Here is a 26,228-nt window from a genome sequence, read left to right as displayed (position 1 = left end):
AGTATAATGTTTATACGAATATTTTGAAAACGATAGTCTTTCTTCTCCCTTTATAAATAAGATACAAATAATGATTTGGTTTTTCCCCTCGTAAGTCGACTCATCATTATAGAAATATTACAACAATAGTTAATCCCTCCCCCGTCCAACCACTAAAAGAATAAAACATTAAGCCTGTAATAATAATTATTATTATGCTTTGTAAATACTATACATAATGTGATTATACTGTATGAAATAATAAACAGCATACACGATACAATAAATGTCATTAATATGTATATTGTACCTATTCTATTTATTTATTATTGTTTTAAGATTTTATTCACTCCAGTCTAAAATATGCACAATAGAAATACAATATTTAAGCTCTACGTGGTTTTACAATTTTTGGATAGTCAATTAAAATTAATGATTTTTATTTTTTATTATTAATTACTTAAATGCGTGTATTCTTCATTAATTAAATATTAAGCGTTCAACTAAATATTTAAAATAACAATACATTTAATGTATATTATATTATTATAATAAACCACATTTTCTAAAAAATAGAACTTTATAAAAAGTAATAAAAAATGAAACAAGGTAAATTTAAATATAAAAACTATACGGAAAATAGGCAAAGACATTTTAATATTATAGAATTATATAAAAAATGTTATTTTTTTTTCTATCGTGAATTTATTATATAACAAAATATTATATTACATTTTATTTAAAATAAATTTTCACATTGATTGATAACACCTAAATTATCACAAATTTTTAAATAAAAAAATACCATAAATGTGTGTGCACTACCTATATTATAGTACTATATACGATCGTATATATCAATTTATAAACGGTAAACTATTATGAATATATAGATTTAGTAAAATGTCGTAGTATGTGATGATATTATAAAATATTATATGATGTATGTTAAACTTAATAGATTGGCATAATAATTCATCTAAATTACAAAATGTAAAAATTAATATTTTTAATTATACAGTGGCTTACTATATTTAAATGTTCTTGTACATATTTTTCTTTTATTTTTGTATTCAATATAATTTTAAACTAAATGTTTAATTTAATTATGACTCTTCAGTTAACACTCTAAACTAAACCACCATAAGATGCTTTTACGTGCTCTCGAAAAGGTCGTTATTCTTGAGTACCACTTGCTTGGTGACTGTATATTTTTACAGACGTAAAAAGGGGGGGAAAACACGTAGCCAAAGACCGATGACCTAACGGTATGCACTCGGAATGGATTCGGTCTGAATTCAAGGGATAAATTCGTACAACTGGAACTTTATAAATCGCTATTAGCAAATGCCGGTCGTTTTGTATATTATGAACAAACTGACGACGAAGGGAGTGATCAGAGTAGAAAAAGGCAATATTAACGAAACCGGGACAAAACATATTGCTCCTTTCCGGTTCAAAGATAAGCCCAATTTGTCTTCACACGCTGTTTCCCCTTTTATATGAAGAAATTCAACAATATTTCACATCAAAATTGCACACACTAACAATCTTCCCAAAGGGGTAAATCAAATTCAAAAAACCAATGTATTTATCTTCAGACGCTACAAAATGTTTCTAACATATGTTACAAATTTGTGCGCGCCGCACTTCAAGTAACGAACATTATAATATAGTATATACGCACTAGCTACTATTCAATAATTATAATTTATTATATTTACAAACGTTTCTTCAGTAAGTTCACACTAATATAAATAAATTACTTTCATGTAGATTGTAGATTCTAAGTACCTATTCATATTTCATACTGATTATTTAACCTAACCTATACAATTTAATAATTTAAACGAAGTTTCATAGGTACAATATTAGTCTATACTCTGTATGCATTAATTTATTTCGTACAAATATTCAACAGGTAATTAAGATTTGTTTTATTTACATGAAGTTGTAATACTTTATTTGAATATAATATATATACTTCTATGGTAAGTTTTATCAAACAATTATGAGAAAAAAAACTAATATATTTTAATATTAATTAAACAAATGTTGTTTTAAATCATTAAAATTGGCGATATTACTGCATCCAAAGTTTAAAATTAATCGCAAAGACATATTTAGAGGGCTGTGAGAATAAGCTATTGCCCCAGACGTCACTTTAGTAAATGTGTTCATGGCAGTTTTTTAGATATAAATATTAAATATACCTAACTGCGTTTAAAATTATTATAATTATAAATAATAAATAATAATAATGTATAACTCAATTTTTATTCAACCCTTTCCTATCTTATTTTCTAATAACCTTATAAATCCATACAAGAAACATGTGAAGAATATAGATAAAAAAATATGCGTTTCATGCTCTTTGTCTCATAATCCTTGGAAAATGGGAGATGTGTTTCGTTGGACCGGAAATGATGAGACTCTCAAACATATAAATACAAGACTCATTCTGCTGAAATTTCATCACACTATGTATACAGTGCACACCCCTATATATCGACGGTGCGTAAACTGATCGAGAATTGATACATGATAGATACAAAAAGTTGTACAAGATAATTGTACTTGAGTCTTGAATAGACGTAATAATACCCCAGTTTTTAACCAAATTATTTTGTGGTAATATATTTACATATTATAGTTGAATTAAATAATAATTTGCTTTACAGCAGTAATAAAAGTTTTCAAAACCCTTATTATTATAATATTATATCATAATATACAATAAAAATTCGAATTATAAATAATTTTTTTAATGATATTAGAAGTCTAAAAAAATAATGAGACAATATTTATTATTATCACAAACCTTTATAGGTAAATTATGCACAAATACAATATTTATAAAATAAAAATAATCATTGTTTTTTGTTGGATATATGAAATACAATGGATAACAAAAACAGTCTAAGACCATCAAATGTGCACATGTTAATCCGAATTTATTATTTTTTTTTTTTTCGAAATTCAAAATATAATATCGATTACTGATTTTACTAGTCTTTCAATAATTTTATAAACCATGTTTTAATTTAAATTTATAAAACAATATATAGGATTTCAAAAAACGTTTTCAAAAGAATAAAAGAACTCTTCAGTCCCTTCACTTCTTTCACAATTCACCCACTTAGCCTTACCATACTTGATTAAAAATTGTAAACTCTTCTTTTATCGTTTAAAGAACAACGTTTCCCAAGACTTAAATTCAAAGACCAACAATACATTTTAATTTTTATCTTTAAATATAAATAAAAAACATGGAAGCAAACTAAACAATTTTTATTTTTTTCGTAAATAAAAACAACCTAAAGACAAATATTTATGAGTACACAATTATTTTTAATCAGCTTCCAATATACGTACATCAAACAATTTATACACAAAATATCGTAGTTATAACTCCATAGTACCACAACTACATGATATAAACATAAAGACGTATAGAGACATATACATGTATACATATACGAAGAGTGTTTACTATCTGCGACGTTATTAAAAGAAACCTATCCTAGAATCATTATTAGTATTGAACGACTAGAACAATTAAAAACGAATTGCAGTTAAACAACCTCTAAGAACAACAACAATTATATCTGAGTATAGTATAGGTATAATCAGAACTATAGAAACTAAATTATTAATTTTAGATCGCGGTTCGCATTCGCGATCGCGCAAGGGAAACCGTACCTTAATATTTTTGGTCAAAATGTTATAAAAATAAAATTAGTGATACATAATTATTATACATCAGTAGCATATTAATTTTTTCAGTATCCAGTAAAAGCTAAGTACCTAAATTAAAAATTATAAATAAATATGCGTAACGGCCAGGATCAGATGTCGGATTATACACAGATGTTAATTTACATAGAAATGGCGTTTAAAAATCGATTACGGCAAGCTGGCTGTCCAGTCAACCTTAAATGAATTTCAAGTAAATGGGAAAAAACGCTACCCTTTTTTGAATATTAATAACCGTTGTGGTTAACATTTACTATGCAATCAAACACATTAGTAACTACTCACGTACGTCGTGGAGTAATTCAGCAGCTGATAATATATAAAATATAAATTGTTAAGTATACATTGTTGTCCTTATTAGATTTGCTTTTTAGTTTTTACCAAAATTATTTAATTACATACAAATCGTTCGTGGAAAATATAATGTATTGTTAAATCAGAAAATACGTGAGTGAATTAATTATAATCTTGCAAATTTTGTGAAGGATATTAAAAAAAATTGAAGTTGTGCAAAACATTTAATGTTACATTTTTCTCAAATTACCTATTTCAAAATATTTTTCTTTTATTTGAATGTTTGTTTTATTTACATATACCCAAAACAAAAACAGCTCGATTAAAAATTCATGTTTTTTAAAAACAACTATACCTACTTTAAAAATATTTTATACGAAAATATTTATATTTTACATAACTTGAGTAGGTATATAAATATCAAGGAAGCTTATAATATGTCACGTTTAAAATAAATTCTTGAATTTCGTCCAAATTTACGCTGAAAAACTTATCATCAAAATGATTCAAAAAACTAAATTTCAAATTAATTAAAAAAAGGAGGGACAAATACTATAAACGTAACTGGATTTATATAGTTTTAGAAATCTACTTCTAGAAATACTGGCATACTATCAAAGACTAAAGTATTAACACGTACTGACTAAAATGAAAACGTCATGAGTTATAAATGGGATTCGTCATCTTTTTAATTTTAACAAAATTGAATCATGAATAAATGATCATGAATAATAATTAATGTTTACATGTTAAAAATTAAAATAAATATTAATATTAACGTTAGTCCAAATAATTGTATTATAATATTATATAAAATAATTTAATAGTTAGATTCAGTTACATTGTTTATCAAAGATCTTTGATAAAATGTAAATACTATACTATTACACCATTTCATTAAGTATACCTAATGAATTTAAGTTTTTTATAAACCTAGATTGTAATTACCTAATTAATTAATATTTTAAATATATTGTTTTAGACTCATAGATCAATTTTATAATAAATAAGTAATTTAAAGAATAAAAACAATATTTCACTGTTTAATAATAAAATAAAAAAATTAATATAACTGAATACAACTGTTAAGCACTCATTTTGACATAAGTACTGAGTTTGAATTATCAAAAAATGAGTAAGATTTTTTAACAAGAGTATTTAAATAACAAAAATAAAAAAAGTAATTTTAAAACCAAAAAAAATGACTTTATACTTGTATATAAGTTATACATTACTCATTACTCGGCTTTTAAAAGAACTTTTATAACTTTTATAGCTAGCATGTTTTCTTGGTTAGTTTAATGAATATCAAGGTCAAATAAAAATTATTAAAATGTATAAATTAATAGGTAAAATCGAGGGTAAAATAAATCAATAAAAGAACCCCAAATGTAATTAACATATTTTTTTAATATTTCAAGTTTTTTGCTTATTAGAGCATACTTTAACTTTATTTAGCTTTAAAGTACCTTTCCGTAAACCATTCTTCAAATAAAAAAAAGTTCAATAAAAATGCAATTCAAAAGTTAAAATGATTTTATTAGTGTTTGCTTTTAGTCTTTTTTCTGTGATAATCTTTGCGCTTTTCACAACCAATGTTGGTATTTACATTATTTTGTTTTCATTAAAAAATCAGATAGCATTAATATAAAAGCAATATAATTATAAAAAAAAAAAATAGAAAAAATAAACAATATAAATAAAAATAAAAATAAATCAACAGTATCAAGATTTTTAAGAAGAAAAATATCAAGGTTCAGGTCCAATATGGAATACGGATTTAAACGTTTCACTCGAAAATAGCACATTTAACTTTTTTACACTAGATTTCTAACCAATACATATGATTTTATTGATATGATACACTCAAATTGTTTTCTAAAAAGACTTGTATATATATGAAAAAAAATTATGAATTAAAATAAATACTCATCAAATAATATAATATAAATGTTATCCATTTTTTAATTTTTAATAACTATTATATTTAAATTTATAATGTGATAAAATTTTTATTATTTCAATGAAATGAAAAATTTTAAAATTCAACAGTACCTACCTCAAACAATACTATTTTAATTCTAGAAGTGTTGATACTCGGTTATCGTGTATCTTTAATACTTCATAGGTAAATTTATGAAAACAAATTATTCAATAAAAGTAAATAAATAATTACTATGATTATTAAAAAGTAATATAGTTATACAAAATGTCTTATGGCATATCATATTAACCTTATATTATAAATAAATATATATTGTCATTAATACATATAGGTATGTTATACATTGATAAACAAATCAATACTCTTTTATTTATCAATAATTGTTAAAAAATTTTAGTAAGTCTTTAGAATTATACTAAGACATTAACTATCATTAAACTCAAGTTTATCAAAATAATTTATTATTTACTAATAAAGTCATACCTATCAAATGGTAATTAATATTTAATAGTATATAGAGGTAGTAATAGTTAAATATCGTTGTGACATATGTATGAAAGGTAAAAAAAGAATACAAGTAATATAATAATTATATTAAAGGGTTTTTTTTATAGATTTATATGAAGGAGATACATTATTATGGAAAATATATCATAGAAATACAAATTTAAATTGTTATTTTTCACACTATAAATACTATAAATTTATAAAACTGACTAATATAAATCATCTACACACATAACTAATGGTTAATTTTGCTGTTTACATCATGAAAAATAATTAGATGTACTCACCAGCATATAAGAGGAACCGGCAGCGGCAACCGGTCTCTGTTCTTCATTATCCGCAGCACAATCATCGGCCATATTTTCGTCTGCGAGCTAAATACCAGAGAAACGATCAGCATTATAGTACACTACACCATTAGTCATTATGATAATAACATGACTATGTGAAGACGCAAAGACAGTATCACAGTTGAATCATATGACAAATATGCACTCACCATATTTTGACCATATAGTTCACATGAGTATGCCTAGTGGCTGTTATAGTTGTATACCCAACGCGAAAACACGTCACAGTTGTATTTTATTCTCACTGGTGAACGGTTTGAACGGAACACGGAACAGCTCGCGAAACAATATCGCGATGTAAGATTTTTAAAACGACTAAAATTTTATTTACCTAACTACGATTTCTTTTTTTTTTTGTTTTTAAATATAACCGACAACCGCCGGAATTTGTATTCGAGACGGTCGCCGACAATAACATTACAATTTACAATAGCAATAATAATAACAACGATAAAACGGCCCGAAGTTTTGCGTATGGTACCCCGATCAACAGGTCATGATAAGGTGATAATGAAAAAATAATAATAAATAACAATACATATGTGTATAATGGTGTATTATGTTACGGCAGTGAAAGAAAAAAATTCCCCGACGACAACGTAGCCCGGGCACAGTGTGACCGGCGCGCGCACCGATTCGGATGTGTGGGCCGAGCCGGTTTGTACTTTGTACACGACGGACGGTGGCTGAGTATCCAGACACGATATTATGGGTAAACTCTGCCTATTCAATATTCGTTATAATATCGGGTATTCAGGTATTCTGGTAGCCGGTAGGTTAGGTGTGATGTTATTTTATTTCCATTTTTTGTGTTTCCCATCGTACAATTGTGTAATTCGTTTAAATACTTAATACTTTATTATGTAATTATAATATAGGTAATAGTATCTGCTTATACGACTTCGGACTTACCTATTTAAAATACCTAATTGTTTTCTCAAAAGTGTCGATAATATTTTTTATAATTTAATGATTTAATTGCTTAAATTATAATTTTAATTTTATTGACTTCATAATTGGCAGTAAATTATGGTTACGATAAGTAATGACTATAATAATTTTAAAAAAAAATGTATTTACTAATTACTAAATTAAAACAAGTTAATGGCGTTAATGCATTTCCTAATTTGATACTTAATTATTGTTAATTAAGAACTTACGCAAATAATTTGATTGCCTTATGCGACATGGGAAGATAATTATTATTACATCTAAAATCATCTAATACACACTAATTTATATAATATATTAGTTGTATTGTTGAATTTTTATAGACCCATCTTGAGAAAATATTAAATAGGCTATTCAATGAATGCCTTACAAATGTATTATATTTTATTTATTTATATGAATTACTATTAAATTACTACTATTCAGGCATTTAGAAATTCCCCATCATTACAGCCATATCGATACATATTGATTATAGATGCAGCCAACTCATGGGCGTAGGTAAGGGGAAGGTTTTGGGTGTTCAAACACCCCCCGAAATTATATAAAACAATTGTATTATTTAATACATACAAATAAATTATTCATAATTTTATAATATTAATATAGATTTAGACAAAAACCGCCTCCGAAAATATTTCCTACCTACGTCCATGAGCCAACTGGTAATAGAATAAAAAATTCGAAATAATTTCAATTATCTTAACAAAAAAAATATAAACATTGATAAAACAATTTACTATAACTATGCATGATTTTCAATTTTAGATTTAAAATTATAAAATATATTTATATAAGTATATATATTACACGACGTAGTCCACATAATATAATATATAGATATACTTTAAATAGGCTATCACTAGTCACTACAGACATGCACTATGCATTACCATTTATCATTGATCATGCATCAGAGAGATGAGCATAACTGTAATAATAACCTATCTAGGCCTAGATAACGAAGGGGGCGATTTTTAAACAGCAAACACATGATATCTATGCGGTCTCTTACGAAATGCGAATAATGAACTATATGAAGTAATTACGTTAAAAACTTAAGCTTGATCGTCCCGATCACCCCCCTCTAGATCCATTCCTGTAATAAATACATTATACATGTATTATACAATATCCCATGACCCATGGGCGTTTTCACGGGGGGGGGGTTATGGGGAATTAATCCCCCTATGGCTTTTTTTTTAATTTTTTAAATGTAAAAAATAAAATATAAAAAAAAAATTAAATTAAATTAATATTTTAATTAAAAACAAATATTATAATTTTATATAAGTTGTTTTAATACTAGAAAAGGGGTGTGGGGGTTTAGCCTCGGCTCACTTTTTATTACATTTTCATATCCCCCCCCCACCCAAATAAAAATCCTGAGAACGCCTCTGCAATATCCCTACTATAGATAGTATGTAGAAGAAGTGCGCCGAACGCATTCAGAATAAGTATACATTATAGAACAATATGCCTAATGCCTAATATGAGCATAAATGCATAATATGCATATTAAAGGTAAATTTTATGTTGCTATATATATTCTGTTGAATTAAATTAAATTGTAGTCTGATGAATGATGACCTATATATAATTTTATTAAGCTTATATTTATATGAAAGTATTGAACTAGGTGTATATTTCCATACATAATTATATAAACGTTATTTAAAATATATATATATAAACCTATAGGCTATACGCTATAGATGTTTTTATTATTTAATTAAGAAAACTAAGGTTTTTATATAAAAGATTTATTATTTTAATTAAATTATTACATTAACGTATAAAATATTACAATTAACTTTAAACCTTTTATGGAATCATTGAATCAAATTTAAATTTGATAAGGTACACTTATAATATAAAATCACATTTTTTATTTTAAAGTAACTATTTAAGGTAATTGATTTATGGAAATTATGTATTCTTAATAAGTAATAACTTATTAATGTTCCATTTAAAATGTGTTTTATTGTTTTAAGTTTAAAAGTTTTTGTTTTTATATTGTAAAAGTATAAAAACAAAAAGTTGAAACTATTTTATTAGTTTTTATAAAATAATTTATATAATTTATATTATCACTATACATAGAATACCCTTTGGAATACCCGCCTATACCATACATGATTTTATTTTACTTTTACCAATAGATACCTCAAAAAGTCATAAATAATCATTTTATCAGCCATAACTCATAAAAATGTTACAAAATATAAAAAGGTAAGCAAATGACTATCGTTCAGCTGTATTACATTAGGTGTCGAGTAGGTCACTAATATAGGTGTGTTATTAAGTTTGAATTTACGGGCAGATATATCATTGCATACGAAAAGTCAAAAAACAATTCCGAGCGGAAATAATCAACCTATTATCTATATTATCACAACGTATATTTCATGATATGTTTTTTTGATATAACTAATTATTTATTAGCTAAAGAGTCCTTAATACCTATTACTTTTAATACTACGGCAGGTTGATAACATTTTTTCCGAAAATATGATTCAAAAAGAGTTCAACAGTTTAAAATATTGGGGATTTTTTTACTTTTGACTTCCCAAAAATAAAAATCCTTACTAGATCAAATTCGTTACTAGAAACCACATTTTTGAAAATCGAAGCATTTTATCAACTAGATATTTATTGTGGTTACTTTACAGACATACAAAAAACACAGAAATCATTGTAAAATCAATAGGTGAATTCATCGCTCCACTTAGAATTTGAATACATTTATAAATCTTAGAAAATAAATTGTCAAATATAATTTTTCTAATGTAATTATTTTCATATACTTTCAATATAATAGTACCTACTCTGCAGACCTTGTTGCGATTGTCCTTATTTGATTTACATAATAATATCATTTTAATTTATAACTATAGACGATCAAAGACAAAGTGGTATTTTATATTTAGTGCATTTTCTCTACACTTTAAAGTACTTCCTTCGATATTGTAATACTATATATATTTTTGTGTTTGTTCAGAAGATATTTTGAAAATGTACAATATACGTAGGGCATATACTATTATGTACCTGCTTTAATAAATATATACACTATATGTCTATATACATATAGTTAGTACATAATAATATTAACTATACCTATTATTAAGATAGGTGCATACTACATAAATACATAATGAATAATGATTAACAGATAAGAGTTGTTAACGGATATAATTATTAAACTACCGAAATGTTTAATAAAGAGTAAGAGTCACGTCATAAATGTGCAGATATAATATAATATTATTTTAAATTAAAATTGAAAATATTATATACCTACCCTATTTAGTATTTATACAAACAGCGTGACTCGTGACAAATGTGGTTTAAAAATAAAAACAGACAATACCAATAACAAAATTTATTTTAAATTATATTACATTCGAATATATTACATAGATACGATGACTTAATGATTTCTCAAAATTTGTACTTAGAAAAAGAAATTCAAATTTTATTATTTTGAATGGGTAAGTAATTTAGTTAAAAAAACGTAGATTAATAATTAATTAGCACGATATTTTCATACTCTAGAGATCTCACGTAATTACGTAAGAAGTTTAAAATCTATAATGAAAACGAAATCCTTTGTTAAAGTGCTAAAGTTAATCCGTTTAACTAACTCCGTTTTACTTAAAACCTACAAGCACAACAATTTACCCTTCGACTCTCTGTACCTCTGTCTCGTTTACTTTTAATTGAACGATATTTTACCAATTAAATGTGCCCTTTTACACATAATGTGCTATAATACCATACTCAAATAAATAAATTCTACCTAATATAGTGAATTTATTGTATTTACTTGTGAAATATGTTGCGTATACTTCTAGAGCTCTGTTAGGTATATACATTGTTAAAAAGTAAATTCTATAAATAATCGTTAACCTCGCAAATATTTTATATGTTTTTTTTCCACTAAACTTTGTATTTCATTCATATTATATAGTTTGTATAGGATTAATAATTATTTATTATCTATTTATATGGTATCTCATGTTTTAGTTATTATCATAAATAAACCATTTTTAATTACAGAAAATGATAATAAAGTGATTAAAATGTACACGTTTATTCAAACACATTATTATACAGTGGTCTTTAAAATTAGAATTATATACAGGTATTAGATATTTAGGTCATGCGAATGAACATATTTCATAATTAATTAACTTCGAAAATTCGTAGTTAATATACTTACCTAAGCACCTGTAGGTTGTATACTATAGTTAATTTTGTTTTAACTAAACGTTAATAAACGTCTAAACCAGAAATTAAATCGGCATAGACAATAATTATATATAAATGATGTTGTATGCCAGGTTACGTGCAAAATTGATTATTTTAATGGACCAATCACAGACCACTAAATTATGTTTAAGAAACCATTAGCTCACTATTGGTTCATTAAATGTTTAGTGATTATTATACATGCAACCCAGAATTAGACTTTTATAGTTATATATCTGACCTACAGCAACAGCAGTGTCCACTATTGTAATCACAATTGATTTATAACATAAAATACAACATAATAAATTGCGTCAAGTTATATTACATAAATAATTACCATTTTACCAATATTCTTAAATGTTTATTTTTAAATAATCTGTTAACGTTTTTGGAGTTGAGGAAGAGAAATCAATGTTCTTATTTCCGACTACGCTTAAAAAGCATCATTTTTAATAAGTTCCACAAAAGGTACACTGATACACTCCGACACTCCAGACTTAAAAGTTAAAAGCAGAGATGATGAATCCAGAGCGAAGGAAAATTTGTTATATTTAATTCTAAAAATAGCATAGCAAAATAATGATAGGTACTAATTTCGATGTGTTAAAAAAACGTGTCAGTGCTATGCCATCATAATAACACTGCAGGTATGTATTTTTGTAGCAAAAACCAACAAAAGTAATTTTTTAAATGGTGTAGCAAAATATAGTTAATTCATAACAACATATTTATGTAAGTTTTGAAGCATTAAGTTCCGGTGTTAACTTGATGGGCACTAATAAAAACATATTAGTATCACCATAATTTTAAGTTTCTATTATTTTTAAATACACTTTATTTTATATAGATATTCAAGATATTAGTACTTAAAATGTTTAAGTACCTACCTATTATAAAATGTATTTAAATTTAAATGGAATGCTCAAAGTTATAAATATTAAAATATATAAATAGTACAGTGATGTATTTAGTTTTTTGTCTTATGAAGGGGATGGGGGATATAAATTTATTCAGTGGTCATAACCAATTTGAGGGAGCTCCGCCTCATCATCCTCTGAGTTTCCTTAAATATAATAACTTATTAACATTCTAAATATAAAATACGTTACCAAAATTTTAATATAAAAAATTATAGGGTCATACATATTTTCTATTTTATTTTATTATAAAAAATTATAATTTTACATTTATTATAAAGGTAGGTAACACAAAATCTAATTTTCTTTTTTTGAAACTTCACTTAATGAATAAATTTAGTTTCTAGTGTTATACGAGGAAATGGTGATACTGTAATTGAGCCGCGGTTACTTGCAAAGTAATAATCTAACACTAGCTATATATTATAATAATTATTTATTATAGTTTATAGCAGTAAATACCTATATGACTATTGACTACAGACTATTATATAACATAATATAGCTATATATAGTAAAAATATTTAGAACAGCCCATGTTTATTTTCTCAAAATGTTGATTCTCGGGGCTTATTGAGCATTATTAATATGATCATTAATTATTATTGATGTTTTCACATCACTTATCGGCGAAAACAGTAATAGTTTCCATCAAGTACTGCAACAATACAGCGTATTTTTTCTGTATTATAGAAATATTCATTTATGAACATATATTTTCTTAAGATGCAGAATATTAAAAAGAACTAGGTCATCCATCCCACATATGTAAATCACCACTTTTTGAACTACAAAAAATTCAATACAATTTACCTATAAATTTTATTAAGTGAGATACTCGTATTATTCGATTTAAACAAAAATTATATAAATATAATGCTAATTTTCTTTCAATTTTTATTACACTAGATATAGATCAAAATCAAATTAAAATGTTTACTGGTTTACTCTCAAGTCTAATAAGTTTTATTAAGCCTAAAATGTAAATAACTTGGTATATTCAATTTAAAATTTGATTGGATAAGTAAAGAGGTACTGCGGAAAAAAGAAAACATTTTCAGATCTCTAAAACTACCATAATATCTTTTGTTAAATATAAGCACTGCCTAATATAAAATACGTAACCTTAATTTAAAATATAACAAAATTGCGATGAACGTAGCGTTAAATAATTCAATATTTGACGGAAATTGTATTAAAAAAAAGTCGTTGTCGGAATAACAGCGCTCAATTCTCGCGGCAATATCGACAGTGTAAGAGTTAAGGATTTACATTTTTAAGCATTAAGCTCCATAACTTACAGAGGAAGCTTAAAATAGTACATTTAAAAAACTATTAAGAAAATGAAAAACTTGAAACATTATACAGGCACTATAAATAAACGGCAGAAAATTAGGGACGTTTCAAATGATTATTATTTTATTATATATATATGTAGGTATATAAACTTGCTTACGTAATTTATTTCACCTAGGTATTTGAGTTTACATATTTACAGAGTTAAAACTTTATTATAATAAAAAAAAATATTAGTTTATTTGTCGGGAAATGGATAATAAATAATAATATAAATTGTGTCAATTAGTCGAGGGTGACTCGACGCGGTGAATACATCTAATACTATATAGGTACTTATGTACCTATACAAGTGTACTCGATGGCACGAGCTAATTGAAACAAAACACAAAACATGTACACGTCATATACAGGGTAGTTTTCGGATAGTCTATGTATTGCTTCAATATTTGATATATTTTATTTAAAAAGCTTACGTCAAAACGTTCGTAAATAAAAAAAATCACCCCAATAAAAAATTTGATATTTTTTGCTGGTCAGTTATAGTGTGGCTAAATATTTAGCTTAAGAGACTATCTAAAAAAACTCTTTTTAACCGTTTAACCGTTTATCGGAACACGACGAAGTGGTTTGTATTTTAACACGGAATCAGAGAACCACACCACCCCGTATATTATATACCTATTTTATTACACACGCCTGGAATTAAAGTCTGCCGATAGAGTGGCAGAGTGCGCAACGTCGACCGGAACCGTCCCACGGGGACGAATAAAAACGAACAAATGCACATAACACGGCCGGCGGTGTTTTTAATTAGAGAAACGGCGGCGCGTACATAATTCGCAGACGGGAAAGACGTCGGAGTCGCGCGATGATGATGCCCAAAACCGACACGATTCGTATGATGATATAATCATAATAATATTCTAAATTATTATTATGATTGGCGGAAATGTTTTTCGCGGTAAACACTCCCCGGGGGTGGCTTGTAAAAGTTTTGAACTGGTCGAGGGACACCGCTGATGTACTTACACTGCCTGCGCGGAGCCAATAACGAGTGCACAGTGTACAACTGTATTGTCTGTATTGTGAGCGTATACATACCTATGCACGCTGTTGGATTTGCTAGGATCGCGGCGTGGCGTCAAGCTGAGCGAATATGTTGTTGGGATAAATAAAAAAAATTAAAAGCTATTCGGAACAATATAATTGCGATTATATTATATAATATACGATGTACCGAAAATCTGCGCATATTATTACCTATAGACCAGTGGTTCTTAACCGGTGTTTCGTGGACTTGGTATAAGTGCTCTGCCAAAATCTTAAAATCAATAAGAAAAATATTAAAAAATGTACCTATATAATTACTGTTGTATTTTACAGCTGTGTTCCACGAAAACCTTATATAAAATGTTAAGTATTCCATCATTCGAAAAAGGTTAAGAACCACTGCTATATACTACAGTACCTACATATTTACCCGCTGTCTAGGATCGACGTGATGTCAACCCATATACTCAGATAAAGCCATAAAGGGTTAATATATTTTTTTCACCAAGTAGTAGATATTTATATTAAACTATAGGAATTATGGTGTTTTTTTTAGACGCATCTCAATCGTAAAACTAAGATGTAAACACGGGTCGTAGTTACTAGTTCCTATAACTCGAAAGGTTTATTTAGAACTATTACCTACTACCTACTATAATATATATTTAAAGAAGGTTTTTTTAAAAAACATCAAACTGAAGTTTTAATTATATTAATTGTGGAAACTGCAAGCAACCAAATATACCTAATATATAATTATTATATTAAAATTATTAAATACATAAAGATGCAAATAAATATGATATTGATAAAATGTCATTTGACCAGACAGAAGGGTCCATAATTCCAAAATTGAACTTTTTAACAAGAAACAATCATTTTTTTATGGTTCCTAAATCAAAAAAATCTAAAATTTAAATTGTCTGAAAATAGCACTAAAATAGCCTTATTATATTTAAGATTATAATATAACAAGAAAATATTAATAACAGTATTTTGTGAACATTTTAAGTCTGTAAGTACTGTTGTTAGTTTTAAATTAAATAAAAATGATTGAATAAATTTTTCAGTTTTTCTTCATATCAACCAATTTATTATTTGAGTTTTGACCACCAGTGCAAATAAATTAAATTTTTTAATAACAATTACTCTTAAAGTTAAAAATTGAAGCATTAAATGATGATGACATATTGGTACAATAAAAATAAAAACTATTTGTTATCCAATACATTCATCACCCCAATCAAAATCTAAAATTACTTTTTTGTAGTAAGTTTAAAAAATATTTTATATTATATTATTATTTATTACAATATGGATTACTTCTGTGACAGCAATTCTTCATTATACACATGCTCATAGGCATAATTTGGATTAAATATATAGGACTGCTAGATTTAAGTTCATAGTTGTATAGATCATAATTCATAAGTTATAAGTTATAAGTTTATAACCAGTTAAAATGGATGATGTTAATAAAAATTTGAGGGTGCTAATATGTACAATGTACATGTCATACAATTTAATAGTAATACCTTCAGTTATAGGCATAAACATGCCCATAAGGTAGTCAGAGTGGAATGTTGACTTCTCAATGAATTTTAGTTATAGTTGTACACAAATAATACATACACCTCATATGTAAACCTAAGTGTAACATAAAACAAAATCAACAGATTAAGAATTTATATTTTAGAAATTAAGAAATAAAGATGTATGAGAATTATTATCGAACATGTTCATAGTTTTTATTGTGTCGATATTGTAAATTAAAATCAAATGACCACTATCACTTATCAGTATAAATTACTACAGTTGGTAATAAACTAAAATAGTATAATTTACTATTTCCTAACAAAAATTGTAGTTGCAATAGTTTTAACCTCCATCCAAATGTTTAAAGATAATTAATTGTGGTCTGTGTTTACAAAATCAATATATGTATACAATTTACTAATCAGTCCATGCATTTTATTATAATAACTTACATATAAAATTTGTATTCAAAATAATTGTATCACTAATTAGTAGTTACACATTAATTATTAGATTCGTTTAATGTAATATTTATGATGCCAGAGGATTTGCATGAATAGAAATATATTGTATTTTCACATCAGTCAAAGGTTTAAAATTTTTTGAATTCACCGGCAATTTTTCTAGTTCATCTATAGCTTCAAATCCATCGATTACCCTAAAAAAAATATAATATTAGATTAAAGTCAAGAGACCAATTTTTATTAAATTTTGTATTACCTTCCAAAAACTGTATATTTTAAATCCAGATTTGGTTGAGCTGCATATGTAATGAAAAACTGGCTACCATTCGTGTTAGGCCCATTATTAGCCATTGATATAGTTCCTCGTTCTTTATGCTAAGATTTAAATAAAATATTAATAATTATTAGTATTTGTTAAGATAATAAATAACATAAAAATTAAAATATAATTACTTTCAAATTTTCTTTGAATTCATCTTCAAACTTTCGACCCCAAATTGATGAACCCCCTTTACCCGTATGAGTTGGATCACCAGTTTGAACAATAAATCCTTTAATGTTGCGGTGAAACGAACACCCATTATAATAGTCACTGGCGCATAATGCTAAGAAGTTCTAATTTCAAACAATAATAGGTATTAATTAAAGAATCATTTAAACGTTAAGATGTATAAAAATACATAAATATACATTTACCTCTGCGGTTTTTGGACATTCTTCACAAAATACTTCAATTTTTATATCACCGACATCTGTATGTAAGGTTACAGACTAAAATAGAATAATTTCTGATTAAAAAATCATAAAATAAATACAGTCTAAGGACAATTACTCTTATAAATACGTTGATTTAATGCACTATACCAGTGTTTCTTAAACTTTTTGAAATCACGGAACACCAAACAATAATATTTTTTTAAGCGGAATCCCTATCAAAATTATCTTCAAAAAAGGAGGATACTACTTAACATGAGAATAAACGGCAACAATGATAATATATCTAATATATTAAATACAGCAAAATGTAATAAAATTATTTATTTAGGAGATATCATAACATTCAAAAGTAATATAATATATGGCTTTTATTATAATATTATAATAACTATTATTATTATAATATGTTTCGCAAATCCCTTAAGTGATGTTCACAGCACTCCAAGGTTCCGCTGAGCACAGTTAAAGAAACACTGCACTATGCAATACTGCAATGGATTGTTTAATGTAATAATACATATAAATCCTACAAAGTTTTAAATAATAATGCCCTTATTGACTTACTATATTATACATGATAATAATTGGAACCATCTAAAAGTGTATTAATCCACAAACAGGCCCGTGATGATTGACTTACCATAATTCATAGAAGACTGATACAATTCCTGGACAACATAAACGTCATAAACGTATCTTTCAGATAGGTAAATACTAAATAGGTACAAATTATAACAAATTTATATTAACGTAGTAAATTAAAAATTACATTAACACTGTAGCAGATTAAATCTAATATTCTACTTTGTTTTTGTTTATAGTATTTGATTATTTGAATAGTGAATACTACAGAATTATTTACAACAGTGATTAGAGTTTAGCAAAAACCGACTACCTATCTGTGATAAGAAAATATCAGTGGTCCTCAAAAATTATTATTGCTATTTGCTATTGACAATTGAATTTCAAAAACTTGTCCATTTTTAGTTTTTACTTTGTATCCAAATTTAATGTATTATTATCATTATCTAAAATTCTAAAAGTACACGATTCCTACTTTCATAGCCATATCGATGATAAATAGGTAACATTTTATATTCACAGTGAATCTTTATGCATTTTATCATTACTCCTTAAAAAATTAATTTATTCAAATATTAATTTTTTGATTTTAATAATACTTATAGATTTTTATTTTTTAGGAGTTTCTTGCGGTGATATAATTATTATACAAATTTCATTTATTTTAACGACAACAAACCTGTTTTACTGTCAATGGTTAAGCAGATGATTAATTTGAAAATGTTGATGAGTCTAAATTAAAATTTAAATGAGTAGATTCTAAATTATTAAATTAATAATAATCCTTAAAAATGATTTTATAATACTTTAATAGAAATGATATTTAATCTAGTACTTATTATACTTGGGCAATTTTAATAAATTATAAAATGTTGGTAAATTAATAATAAATACTATACTTTTCAAATTATAACCTATGTTATTCAAACCTACACAAAGTTAAATACCTATCTCAAAAACTACTCAATTGTACTTAAATCTAAATATGTATCTAAATCAACTTTTTCAAAAAAATTATCTGCCTTATTTTATACCAAAAGGACATTTGGTATAAAATGGCAACATAAAAAAACATATAAATATCTAATCATTCAAAAATTTGGTCCATGAGTTTACCAAAAATTTCATTAAACATTAGAATAAAAAAAAAATGTTGCTTTCGTATACAAGTCGTTGGAATCATCATCAAATGCTTGTGGCTTGTCATCTGATCAAGCATTATCATGCATGGATCACAAATGAAAACCACTGCTGTAAATAATGTTTAATATATTTGTTATTATTCAGTCCATGTTTTTATAAAATATATAATATTAGACGTGAAAAGTTGTATTTATTGATATACTAAAATTTATAATAAATAATGCATATCAAATAATTTTTTTTTTATGTAAAGGCAAATTTAACAAACATGAATACATAATAGGTATATGTAATATGTATATTGTAAATATTATATATTGTATATATAATGAATAATATATATTTAATATTATAACATTTTAAAATATTAAAACTTATTGTAACATACAATATAACTCTAAGCTAAAAATGGAGAAAAATCTAAATTTAAATATTAATAAAATGTTATTACAGAATATTTGGCACATAAAAATAACATACAGGAATAATTATCACAACATTGTTGCAAGCACATATAGCATTTTGATTAATACTCAACATAGCAAATAAGCAGACTATTACATTTTAGTAACAAATAATAATAATATTCAGATGATTTTATTTGAACAATTCTGGATATTTTAAATAAATTTCCTTAATAATACAAACATCTTGGTCCTTTGTGCATGAACTATCATCTACAAGAATTTCTTGAAGGCAATTATTCAGATCTGATAATTTATGTCTTCGGTCTAAATATTCTGTATTAAAAATTACATTTTTACAAAGTTCCAAGTATGATGTACGAGCCTAGACACAATAAAACAAAACAATAATGAATTATTGACTAATAATTATGTAGCTAAAATCAAAAAATTTGTTCAATTAAATACCATTTCTTCAGATGGAATATTCAATAATTGACGTATAATAATATCAACTAAAACTTCTATATCATTAACATAAAACAGTTTAGCAGTTTTTGAGTCAGCAAGAATGTCATTCAACATTTTTTCAACTGAATTTTTTGGCTTTTTCTTCAATTTTAAAACTTGTACTGGATCCTCTATTAAAATGTATACAAATACTGTATAAATATATATGCATATATGGTTATAAATTAAATTACACTATGGATAGAAAATTCTATTGTAATCATTTATTCCTTAATATTTTAATTTGAATTTAGTGCACAAATAACACATTGAAGCAGAAGCAGATGAAAAATGAGTATCTACTCGTCTCCTGCCACTATGTACCACTAGTGAACCATGCCCAAATTAAAATAATAAGCAAACGATGATTGCATTGATGTTGTGTATCAATAGTGTTATTAAATCTATTTGAGTCAATGTACATCATATGTCATTGTTACAAAATTATTATACTTACTTTCAGTATTAAGCAAAATCAACAAATTTTCAGTAAGTACTTTAGCATTGTTTCTCTGGGCCAGTCCTTTTAAAGTTATATTTGATTCAATTTTTGGAAACTGAAGATTATAAGACAACAATAAATTTATCATACATTCAGTCTTTTTTTCATCACTGGAAGATTTCAGTTCATCGTCCTCTATATCATTTAGTATTTTCGTAACAAAATCCACATTCATATATTCTACAAAATAAAAATCATTTATTAGAAACTTTTTAGATAAATTTGAAATAAATATTTTACCGAAACAAGAAATAGGTAAAGTCTCTCCAACTGATAAAATGAGTGTTAGAAATTCAGCAAGAATGACTTGTTTGTTTAAATCATCTTTGTTATTTTGCATATCTCTAAACATAACATTTATTTTAAATTTTTAATATAAATCAGTAGGTATACAAAATGTGTGTAAGAACAAACAGTAAAATAAACTATACATAAATATTAAATAGTAAATTTTCATTAAAAATGCTAAAACATTATCAATATATTTTATTAGCCTTGATAGTATAGTAAGAGTACAAATAAATATATTTATTATTAAATTAATTAATATTAATGTTTTAGATTGAATAGACTTTAATTTCAATACTATAGGCCACATTATTTGAAAAAAGAAAAAAATCAATAATATTTTAAATTTGAATATGAAGTAAAATTAAGTTACGACTATGGTAATTCAATAAGTTTTTTTTAAATTTTGCTGAGTGTAAGCATGCAAAAACATTTTGTAACAGACATAGTGTCTGCAGTAATAGTTTCAACGATACCTAGTCAATTTTAAGACCTAATGAAAATAATTGTAATAATGACTTTTCATCAACAACTTATTCCAAGACAGTAAAACCAATCCCCATGTATACCTTTTGCTACTTGCTTATTGTACCAGAGTACAGTGGCCTGGGTGCATGAGTAATATGTAAACAAGACAAAGAGAAAAATTATTTGATCATAATCATTAAAATGCAGTGTTGTTAAATGTGTATATTAGTATAGTGCTGGTGCATTTGAGTTATGGAAAGTTTTTGCGGACTATAAAAATTCAAAGCACATGTTTATAACATTATATTATTATAAAATTATAATTTATGATTACTTTTTGGTCTGTGAACTGGATAAAATTTGTGGACTGTCATTTGATGACCCCAGTCATACAGCATAATCAACGCAGTTATTTGATTTTAAGATTTTTTATTGTAATTAAAGTGTATAACATTATCTGTGTTTATACATTGGTAATTGTACAATATTTTAATTTTTCTGCAATTTAAGTGTATTTTTAAATTGTAATAATTTATATACTCATAATTTGCTTGTTAATAGAAATATCATAATAAAAGCCAACATACAAATACATATAATATTCCAAACTTTAAATTTAATAATTAGTCAATTCACTCTAATACTGAAACTAATAACACATGATTGATTCTACACTTCTACTGAATGCAGATGTGCAATGTTAGTATGGGTCGGAGAAGGTAAAAAAAAAAAAAAAGGACCCAATATTAAAACTAAATAATTTAATATAAACTAATAATTATTAATTACAAATAAACTAATATATAATTATTAATATTAAATTATTTGAGTATATTTTTTAATATTTACTAGAAAAATAATAATAAATACCTTGCCAATTCCATTGGCAGTATGGAATTAATTATAATTTCAACCACAACAAAATTGAGCTTACATAGTTCTGAAAATATGTTAAGCAAATGTTTTTGAATCACCCATCGTAATTCCATTTGGTAATATTCTAATAAATTATTAATTGATGTATATTGATCAATTTTTAAAACATGATTTATGACCATTGGATCTGCATTTTTCTATGAAAAAAAAAAATAAAAACAATTATAACAAAAGAATATACAATGTTAATATTTTGATTGCTATTTTCATCAGTTATTATAATCCTATTGTTTCCAATCATTCCAAATATATATAAAAAAAATGTTATTCTTATTTAGAACTTTTTTATATCTTTTTATATGACGATACCCAAGTAAATTTACTCTATTAGTCTAATATTCTGATTTTTAAAGAAAATAAAAAAAAATATCATTTGTATCATCTGAAAGTTTTTTTACTAACCAGTTTTACTACTTATTCTATTTCAAAATCAGTTAACAAAAATACAAATTTTAAATTTAATATAAAAATTATATCCAACATTATAAAAACATTTGCTTATGATCTTCAATGTAAATCATAAATATAATACAATTATCATAAATTTATTATTTAAAAAAATACTTATGAAAAAGATATAAAATAGTAAATACACAAATTTTAAATTGTTTTTTTTTAAATATACAACTGATATAATATATTTAACTTGATAAATAAATAAGAATATAATTGATTACCAAGATACTCGTGAGCTCTATTAAACAGTCTTCAATTTGAACATGATCATCAAATATTTGCCATGAACGTTGTTGCGAATCTTCTTTAACTGCTGTTAAGTATTCCAATAACTGTTGCATGCATTTTCCATCTTTGGTATTTTCCAAACATTCTACTGGCAATGTTGCACTTGTAGGTGGAAAAGTATCGATAATTTCGCGTATACTATTGAGACTAGATTTGGCTGATTCGTCAACTAGATTAGACAAATATTGAATCACAACAGAGACAGCTAGTTGAGAAAAATTGTAAGACAATCCTGTATGATTTCTTACCTAAAACAGAAAAAAAATATTTATTTATGTATAACTAAAGTTTTTTTTTAAAGAATTTTGAAATATATCAATTTGTTTAACACCTTATTTTTTAACTAACAATTACTGAACACCATTGTATAATGCAAATTTTCATAACTTTGTCTTTGGATTTTTTTTTTTAAATGCTTGATAGTACTATAACTTTTAAGTTTTAACATTCGTATTAATTAACATAAATAATGATGTTATAGATACTGATGATATTGACTTGAAAATCTTATTGGACTAAGAGAGCTATTCATAATAATTTATACTATGTAGAAATAAATACCCAACAATTAAATGTTTAACATTAATTCGTACTTGCTGCACTACTTCATAAATATCTGGAATGGTTATCTCCTTTGAATTATTTGAAACACTTGTGCTATTTTTAGTATCATTTAATATTTGGTCATTTGCTTCAGATTGATTACCCTGAAATCATAATAAAAAGCTTGTGTTTATAATAATATTTAAATATTTCATATTTTATAATTTTACATAGATAAGTACCTGGGTTAACAAACATGAATAATAATTAATTTAATTAATTTTACCTTATCAACAGTTTTACATTGTATTGGTGTATCCAGTGTATTATAAGAAGATTTTTGTTTCAATTTCTTCTGTCGTCTCAATAATGATTCATATAACTTATATTTATCGGAACAATTATCACTTACATCAAGTGTTTGTTGAACTGTTGACAAACATTTGTCTAAAAATTTTAATACATGAGTATCCTTTACCTGAAAACATTCAAACAATAATTAAACATGTAATTAATAATAGTTTAATTTACTTACATAAATGGTTTTGACATAATTGTATGGTACATATCCTAAATCACCAATATGGTTGATAACTAAACACCAACTCTTTTTATCAGCGACATCTCGATAAATGAAAAATTCATCATTAGTTTTAAAGTCCAATGTTCTTTCTGATGAAGTATCTTTGTAATCGTATAATGCTTGAAGCATTTCATAATCTAATCAATATATTAAATTAATTTTTCCAATTTATAATTAATGATAATAATATTTATTTTATTTTTAACAGTGATCTGCTAATTAGAAGTACCAATTCTGACTTATGTTTTCAACATATTAACTAACAATATTAATGAATTATAATTAATTTAGATAACTAATAAAAAATAATTACGTAACAATTATTGTATTGTTTTTTTATAGAACTGAAGGATATACAGATAGAAAAAATATTTTATATTGTAATTTATATAATTCTTTAAGTCACATTTTTAGTATTTTGAATAGAAGATATAATGACATTATTTGAAGTAATTAAGTTTGTACTTAAACTCTAGATCATAGAAACTTTTTACATATTCAATATCAACTCTGTAGTTGTAAAGTAATAACATAATATATTATTTAACATCAAACATGTAAACAATTATTCTGAACACCAAACAGATTCATGACCATAAAAACAATCGAAACAAAATATGAATTCGAGCATATATGTAACATGGTTTTAAGGTAGGAATAATTTTTATAAATTATAATTTTGTCTATAGCTTACTGCTTTCTGATGTATCGTTCATTTTTGTCCTCGGCGAAATATAACAGTATCACAAAGCATTAGATTATTGTGGGTTATCGACAATTTATTAATCCTGGGCAAAACTTTTTTTTTTATATATAATAATAACCATTAAAAATATTATAATTTATTTGACATGGACATAAACATTATAGCACCTACTACAGTAGTAGTACTGCCATTTAAGTAACCGATCGATTGTGAGTACTGAGATAGGTACTAAAAAGATAAAAACCGCAGATAAGATTAGATAATTATTGGGTAAATCGTAATCGTAATAAACATCAATAAGAAGATAAGTGACGAGATGGGTGTTAAATTTGTGTAGTGAGTATTATTATGCCCCCGGCCATGGGGCGCATATAGATAAGTTTAATCAAATACTATAGTAATCGAATTGCAGCTCGACAGCAGCAGCTGATCTAATGGTCGATCTTTATAAAACTTAGATAATAAACAGCTGATAACAGGCAGCCGGACTGTTTATTTACTTAATTTAATTATTACAATAATTACAATAATTTACAATATAATACAATACTTACACTTAGTAGGTATTTTGTGTTTTTAAATTTAGAACAGAGTGATTCGTTAAATAGTTTTAAAATCGTTAAATTATTATTTTTTTTTTTTTAACTCGTTTTATTTTAGGAAAAAAATGCTTTTATCTTCAACTTCGAGGATAATAGTTTTCAGTAGTAAATTGAATCTAGTTGACATTTTTGTGGTGTCAAAACAGAACATTTGTATCTTTCACCACCTTTTAAAGATAATTTGGAAAAAAAATA

At 25.4% G+C, this 26,228-nt stretch overlaps 3 protein-coding genes and 1 long non-coding RNA gene across 7 annotated transcripts in view; 1 reads left to right on the top strand and 3 right to left on the bottom strand.

The window, feature by feature from the left end:
* The window catches only part of LOC132919441 (protein sprint), an 85,897-nt gene extending 78,664 nt beyond the window's left edge, over positions 1-7,233 (bottom strand). For all 3 annotated transcript variants that reach the window (XM_060981048.1, XM_060981049.1, XM_060981053.1), the window contains exons 1-2: positions 6,981-7,233; positions 6,769-6,855 (exon numbers count right to left, since the gene is read on the bottom strand). In XM_060981048.1, the coding sequence (XP_060837031.1) occupies positions 6,769-6,855; positions 6,981-6,983 (90 nt within the window). In that variant the 5' untranslated portion in view covers positions 6,984-7,233. The remainder of the gene's footprint in view (positions 1-6,768; positions 6,856-6,980) is intronic.
* LOC132919442 (uncharacterized) lies at positions 7,195-7,728 on the top strand. The gene is made up of 2 exons (XR_009660627.1): positions 7,195-7,335; positions 7,403-7,728. It is a non-coding gene; the product is annotated as an uncharacterized LOC132919442 (long non-coding RNA).
* Positions 7,729-17,254: 9,526 nt separating this feature from the next.
* LOC132922876 (peptidyl-prolyl cis-trans isomerase-like 3) lies at positions 17,255-18,892 on the bottom strand. Its single transcript, XM_060986601.1, has 5 exons — positions 18,663-18,892; positions 18,002-18,076; positions 17,759-17,920; positions 17,562-17,680; positions 17,255-17,499 (listed from the first exon to the last, which is right to left on the bottom strand). The coding sequence occupies exons 1-5, from the start codon at positions 18,663-18,665 to the stop codon at positions 17,373-17,375; spliced, it is 486 nt and encodes a 161-aa protein (XP_060842584.1). The 5' UTR covers positions 18,666-18,892; the 3' UTR covers positions 17,255-17,372.
* Positions 18,893-20,027: 1,135 nt separating this feature from the next.
* Positions 20,028-25,782, bottom strand: LOC132922209 (NCK-interacting protein with SH3 domain). Of its 2 annotated transcripts, none has more exons than XM_060985612.1 (10): positions 25,420-25,782; positions 24,678-24,862; positions 24,429-24,620; positions 24,193-24,306; positions 23,533-23,847; positions 22,790-22,992; positions 21,404-21,507; positions 21,119-21,343; positions 20,620-20,813; positions 20,028-20,536 (listed from the first exon to the last, which is right to left on the bottom strand). In XM_060985612.1, exons 1-10 carry the CDS (start codon positions 25,439-25,441, stop codon positions 20,345-20,347), a joined length of 1,746 nt encoding a protein of 581 aa, XP_060841595.1. In that variant the 5' UTR covers positions 25,442-25,782; the 3' UTR covers positions 20,028-20,344. The 2 variants fall into 2 exon arrangements, with proteins under 2 accessions (XP_060841595.1, XP_060841596.1); XM_060985613.1 differs by having other exon boundaries at positions 20,620-20,792.
* Between the last annotated feature and the right edge of the window lie 446 nt (positions 25,783-26,228).

This window comes from Rhopalosiphum padi, chromosome 2 (assembly GCF_020882245.1).
Source record: "Rhopalosiphum padi isolate XX-2018 chromosome 2, ASM2088224v1, whole genome shotgun sequence".
In the NCBI taxonomy this organism is placed as follows: domain Eukaryota; kingdom Metazoa; phylum Arthropoda; class Insecta; order Hemiptera; family Aphididae; genus Rhopalosiphum; species Rhopalosiphum padi.
This window is presented reverse-complemented; position numbering and strand designations above follow the sequence as displayed.